Below are 6,514 nucleotides of genomic sequence, written 5' to 3'. Positions count from 1 at the left end.
CATAAACTTACATTGAAAGCAAAGAAAGCTTTTGCCTTCTTCTGTGAAGTTACTATTTTGGAGATACTTGTTATTCTTTGGAAAGTGACAATGTGTAAAATAAATGAATTTCAGCTGTTTTTGGTAAACCCACACAAATGTCATATGTAGACTCCAGGGGGAAATTACATACAAGAAATAATGAAGCATACTGGTTATTTACTGTATATTTTAAGTCCACATTTTGAAACACTTCTGAAGGACTTTGTAAGATCCAAAGTTGCTATTATAAAAACACTGTATTTTGATGAAGTTAAACTGGGCTGACTACATGTAAGATAAACTGTTTATCATTTAGTTAATAATTAATAAGTTGTCTAATTTTCCTAAATTCTTTTAGACATTTTAGAATGTACTCATTATAAATATACACTGGGTTGTACGTAAACGTATGTTTTAGTTTGACTTACACAAAATGGTTTGCCTTTTTGTCTCATTACCCCCACCTGAAGCAGAAGCAAGCATAAGTCCATTTACGGCATTTACATTTACGGCATTTAAGTCCACCCACAGGCAACTGCCAGTAAGTACAATGACCCTATTTGCACAAACAGAAGATAGCTCAGTGTGTGCTTTGAGGAGAGAGCATGGACATATAATTCACTTTTTGTAGAATTATTAGAGAAATGACAACTTTAGAGACCTCAGCAAACAAGATTAGAGAAACACACAATGATTACGAAATTAATGATGATTTCACTGCAGATGAGCATCCTCTTTATTCAAATGGTAAGTCATTGTTTGACATTATATCATTATTGTGATAAATTATATCATAATATGCTTTTCTGAGCTTTCTGTTGACATTATCAATTCATAAACCACTGACTAACTACATGTTTGATTAGTAAGTGAGAATAATTAGGCCTGTTCGATTTTGTGCAGCACAGTGTGTAAAACATTGAAAAAAATGTTGTATTTGTAGATTTATTACTGTTATTTTAGTATTTTTATATGTAGCTGTATATGTCCTGTATATGTCCTGTATATGTCCATATTTTTATATGTAGCTTTGTCTGTTCCAGCTTATTAAATATCAGAAAAACTAGATATTGTGAGGTATATTGTGTATTTTGAAAAAATTCTTGAAGAATCATGATGTAACTTTTTTTGCCATTTCACCCATCCCTACTTATTAAGAGGGTTTGAGCACATTCTTGTCATTTGTCTTTATGATTGATTGTAATTTCTTAAAGTAAACACAGATACGTCATCTTGTAATACCTTATCAGAGAGGCAGTACTTTTTTATAACAAGGAATAACTTTTTTCTGACTTCCGTATTGATTCTAAGCCCTAACCATCCTCTTTGATTGTTAAAAAGACAAGACACATATAAGCATATTTATTCTTTGGCTATGGTGTTCCTACACATTTTGAACTTTGGACTGAAATTATGGACTTCAACCACTTCACTGAAAACTAGATTTTTTTCTCTTAAATGTCCACAATTTGAATGTAATTAATTTATTATATATTATTTCCTATTGTAGACAAACAAATAGTTAAGTATCAGGGGAATACATACAATGTACACTGTAAAGCCCATGTGTAAAACACAAGGCCCACAGGCCAGATCAGGCCTGCCATGCAGTTCCATCTGGCCTGCAAAAACATTTTCGTTTTTTATTCATTTTAGCCAGTTTCACAATGTGCTGCACTACAGTCCCCAGCAAGCACTGCAATGTAATGTGCTCCAACTCTCCTACTCCAACAGCAATCTATGAGACATTGGTTACACCTCAATTCTACACAATTCTATGCAATTCCACTCCAGTCATATCACCAAAATGCATATCAGCTGCAGTTCAACCAATATAAACACTTAATGTTAGCTCAGCAGCTCAGAAACTGAGCACAAGTCTTAATAAACACGCAGCAAAGAAAGGATGCCAGGTATCTAGTTCAAGCAGATATGTAGGTTTAAAAGACTGAGCTCCTTGGGACAATTACATTTTGAAAATTTCAAGTGCCCATGTAATATTTCAAGGTCCACGAGAAGTGCCTAAATTCTACTGCTGAAGTCCTGCATAATGTGAATAAACAATGGCCAGTTCAGGTTACAGCAGAACATTAATTAAAAATGAAATAAAACCGTATCATGTTTTTGTAATAGATATCCAATAAGAAAATACACACTAAAAATGAAGGCAGCTGCACACAGAAATTCTTTAACGACATAATAACGACAGGAGCTTTTTCCTGTAAGACAGGTAAAGAGCAATCAGATAAATCAGCAATCATCACAGGCCCTACAGCAGTAACTGTACGACACATTCAAACATTGTAGTTTTTATTCAAACTCTTTTTGACAGAATGTCCTGATTGTTGATGTTATTAACTATTTTCTCTTGTCAAGTGTCCAGGTTCATAGTCAGAGATGGACCCAGATCAAGGCCTTACCAACTGGCAACTATAAGTCTGGGCATCATGAGTGCTGTATTATTGGCCATTATAATAGGACTAAGTGTTCGCAGTGAGTATTTTCCGAAATGCTCAATATTTTATGTTCGCCACAAAATGTACAAAAGTAAGTTCAGAAGGTTAAGTGGCTGTGTATCAACTGAGACAACACTAAATACTAATCAGTTATTCTCTCAGTTAACAGGGTGAGTGATGATCACAACAGCTTGTCTCTCAACTCCTCCAGGATCAATTCTGAACTTGCACAGCTCAGATCAGACCACAAAAGCCTGATTGAGTCCAAAAAGGCACTTCAGGAGAAGCACGATGAAGACACAAAACAGATCAAATCACTAGAGGCAAACATTGCCGTGGAAACAAGACTGAAGACTGAACTGCAATCTCAGAATCGTGACCTGAGGGAAGAGAAAAGAAAACTGAAGTCTCAACTCACAAATCTTGGTGAGTTTTTATGAAGAGCATATGGCCAAAATGATTCACAGATCATTTTATTTATCGTTACTGTCTCACACAGGTAAAGGGCTTTTACAGTAAGTAAGAGAAACAATAAAAACATGTAAAATATCTCTATAGTGTAAAGATTTGTTTTTGCTTTTTCTATTTATGTTTATATTGTTAATTGATCACCATGTGTAATATAATCAATATTCCATGTGTAATATTACTTGTGCAATTTACTGTGTAAAAATGTTTTGCTTTTTTATTTATAATTTTTTATTGTAAATTTTTTGTGAAGACTTTATGTGAAGAATAGTTTAGATTTTTTTTGGTACTATATATTGTCTATACAGCAATAAGTAACAAACTGTAACCTTTACAAGTAATTTGTTTGTTAATTCTCTCTTTATTATTTCTTCTTTACTTTGTTACTGCAGCACTGTTTGTTTTCTTCTAATTTCTGTGATCTCATATATCTTCTTTTCTTCTCACATTTCACTTTTTTTTGTCTTTTATTCTATCTCTCATCTTACTGAGACAGAAGAAAACTGTGGCCAGTGCCTACCAAACTGGCTGCTGATGAACAACACCTGTTATTTCTTTGCTGTGTCTGAGATTATTCCACGCAAAGGCTGGGCTGCGGGCAGGCAAGAGTGCACCAAAAAAGGAGCAGACTTACTTGTTATAAATTCAAAGGAGGAGCAGGTGATATTACACATTTCTTACAACATTGTGCTGTTTCACATTTGGATAGAGATTTGATTATGAGTTCTTCCCTACAGATGTATAATCTTCATCTGGCAATGCGAATGAGAAAAATTAGATTTCCATAAAATTGAAAAATAGCAACAATAATAATAAAATAGTTATATTATATAATTATAACAACAACAACAACAACAACAACAACAATAATAATAATAGAGAATACAACATCAGATTAAAAAATGTATGTTAAAAAATACATGGGTGTACTGCCAGCCTAAAAGTGTAGAGGTACTTTCATATTGTTATCTACTTCTGCATGAAGGACTATATATAAATGGATGTCCAAAGCATGTGAACATACAAATACCACAAACTGTTGCTTCTCTTAATCACCTTCCTTCCAAGAATGTTCTTCAGTTTTGTTCTGTCCCTGCTTATTGAGATTGTGCTCCAGAGGCTGACATGAGAATAAATGACCTACATCGGTTTATGTGATGTGTCATTCAAAGGCACACAGACAAAACCAGACAGACAGAGCTCTTCTCTGAGTGCATTGTTTTGTAACAATTTGATGGAAGTAGCGTGAAGATGTAGGTCTTTCCCATTATATGGAGACATATGGGATGTAAGCTTAGGGACGTCTGGAAACAGGCTTACATAACTGAAAAATGGCTGTTAGTAATTCTGAGAGAAAACCAGGAAGCTTATTAAAAAAGAAAATTCAAAGTGGAACAATGAGCACAAATCCAAAATAGGTGATCCATTTATTTTCCACTCACAGTGACACTAACAACAAATGTTCATAGAATAAACATAGAAAGTTGCTTTTATCATGCTAATAGCTCTTGAAATATTTTTATTGCTTGACACCTCTATATTTTCATTGTTATTAAACAGGCATTTTGGCCTAAAATGTTATTTATCATGTTATTGTGTAGTGCAGCATTGCATTCCTCAGCCTCATTAGTTAGACAAAGTTCATAGTTTCTGTCCTTTTTGTGTCTTTATCCATTATTGATCTTTTACTTTAATACCCGACATGCATTAGGCAAATACATCATATGCCTATTGGAATTCTCACACAGCAACAAAGAAATCCTAACTGCTAGCACAGCCACTGATTTAGAGGCTAATAAACACAGACCTGACATTTGGCTACCAAACTGTAATGTTATCTGGCTTCTTCTGCATTAGTCAGTTAGTGGGGGAAAGAAACATTCTGGAAATTCTGAAATTTCTTCCTACCTTCAAGATAGTGTACCATTTGTGTACCTTAAATACATTTTGTATTTCTACCTTCTCAGAAACTAATGTTTAAACACACACACACACACACACAAAATCTAAGCCTCTTATTCTTGTGGGTCACGGGGGATGTACATTTTAATTAATCCTATGGTTCTGTTTGTTCTTATCCATTAGGAGTTCATTTCGGACACCTTAAAGGCACTGAGGTACAATTTATCATTTAGTTATCGAAATGGATTCTGGATGGGACTGAAGGATGACCAAACAGAAGGGGTCTGGAAATGGCTGAATGGGACACTTATGACTGAAGGGTAGTCAGATTAAGCGTATATGCTGTAGGATACATACAGTCATATGAAAAAGATTGGGCACCACTGGTCAAATGACATGTTTTGTTGATTTAGTACACATGCTCTACAGAGAAGTGCACAGAGAGTGCACACTCCTGCACATTTTAATGCACAGTTATTATTAACAGATATTGCATGTGACACCACATATGATAGCTGTTGTTTTTTTCCCAACTTGTGAAACAGCAAACAAATAAATAAACATAAATTGTGCACTGCAATTTGCAGAAAAATATTTCATATTTATATTTGTGTATATATATATATTTTACTTTTAACTTGTGTTATGCCTGCAGTTCATTTCCTAAGTTGTATCAAGGTAAAAATCTGCATAATTTCCTTTACAGATACTGGATGGATGGAGAGCCAAATGATGACTATGGAATTGAAGATTGCGCAGCTGTATATCCTACCAACAATCCAATGAAGTCCTGGAATGATGTACCATGTTCACACCCATTAAAATGGATTTGTGAGAAGGAAATAACTAAAACACCCTAGAATCCAAAGCATTCAAGGAACATAATGAAATCACCATTGTATTATATTTTAATCATATAAAAATTTTACTATAAGATTTTATAAAAAGTAAAAAATGTTACTCTTAACTTCAGTGTAAGTGTTTCTTGCTACTTTGGCAGCTTGGAACATTTTACCTGTTCTAAAATATTGCTGTACAGTATCATCGCAAAAAAAAAACATGACAGTTTTGAAGTGTTTAATTTATCAAAACAAATGTGTTAAAGCAAAACAGAATCTTGCTGGTGAAGTAAAATCAGGCTGTTTTGAAGTCATTATCACTAAGGTAAAGCCCACAAATTAGGATATAAGCCCACCAAAGGAAATGGAGCTTCAACTGGACAAGATGTTACTGAAAACACACATTGTGAATAAAATGACCTTTGATATGTGGTTAACTTCTAACTATCGAGTGATCTGATCTTTGCAAGCAAACAATTTTTTCAACCTTATTTGAACAGGCTGTGCTTGTACTGTACAACCTTATTATTCTGGATAATACCGTGAATGTGAATGATCATGGCAGATATAATCCATCTTCCTGAACAAGAGGCTTGTAAATTCATTTATATGGTCTTAAGCTGTGTGTAACCTAACCATATTACATTTTTTAAACAATATTGCAGAATATGTGCCTCAGTTTAGTAATGAGCCTATGCAAACAATGTGAAATAACTTTCTAGAAGATATTATTACTGCACATTTGTACAGTGACAGGAGGAAATCCAATTGCACAGCAAACAGCCTAAACACAGATACAGAGCACTTTTTTACTTCCAGTTTGGTTTG

General features: G+C 34.1%; 1 protein-coding gene across 1 annotated transcript; it reads left to right on the top strand.

Annotated features, from left to right (window-relative positions):
• Positions 1–589: 589 nt before the first annotated feature.
• On the top strand, positions 590–6,130 carry LOC108423514 (C-type lectin domain family 4 member E-like). The gene is made up of 6 exons (XM_017690870.2): positions 590–768; positions 2,398–2,514; positions 2,640–2,903; positions 3,442–3,605; positions 5,031–5,167; positions 5,554–6,130. Exons 1-6 carry the CDS (start codon positions 666–668, stop codon positions 5,705–5,707), a joined length of 939 nt encoding a protein of 312 aa, XP_017546359.1. The 5' UTR covers positions 590–665; the 3' UTR covers positions 5,708–6,130.
• The last annotated feature ends 384 nt before the right edge of the window (positions 6,131–6,514 follow it).

Source organism: Pygocentrus nattereri, chromosome 10 (assembly GCF_015220715.1).
Source record: "Pygocentrus nattereri isolate fPygNat1 chromosome 10, fPygNat1.pri, whole genome shotgun sequence".
NCBI classification, from domain to species: domain Eukaryota; kingdom Metazoa; phylum Chordata; class Actinopteri; order Characiformes; family Serrasalmidae; genus Pygocentrus; species Pygocentrus nattereri.
Note: the sequence above shows the minus strand (reverse complement) of the source record. Positions and strands in the feature narration are given on the sequence as shown.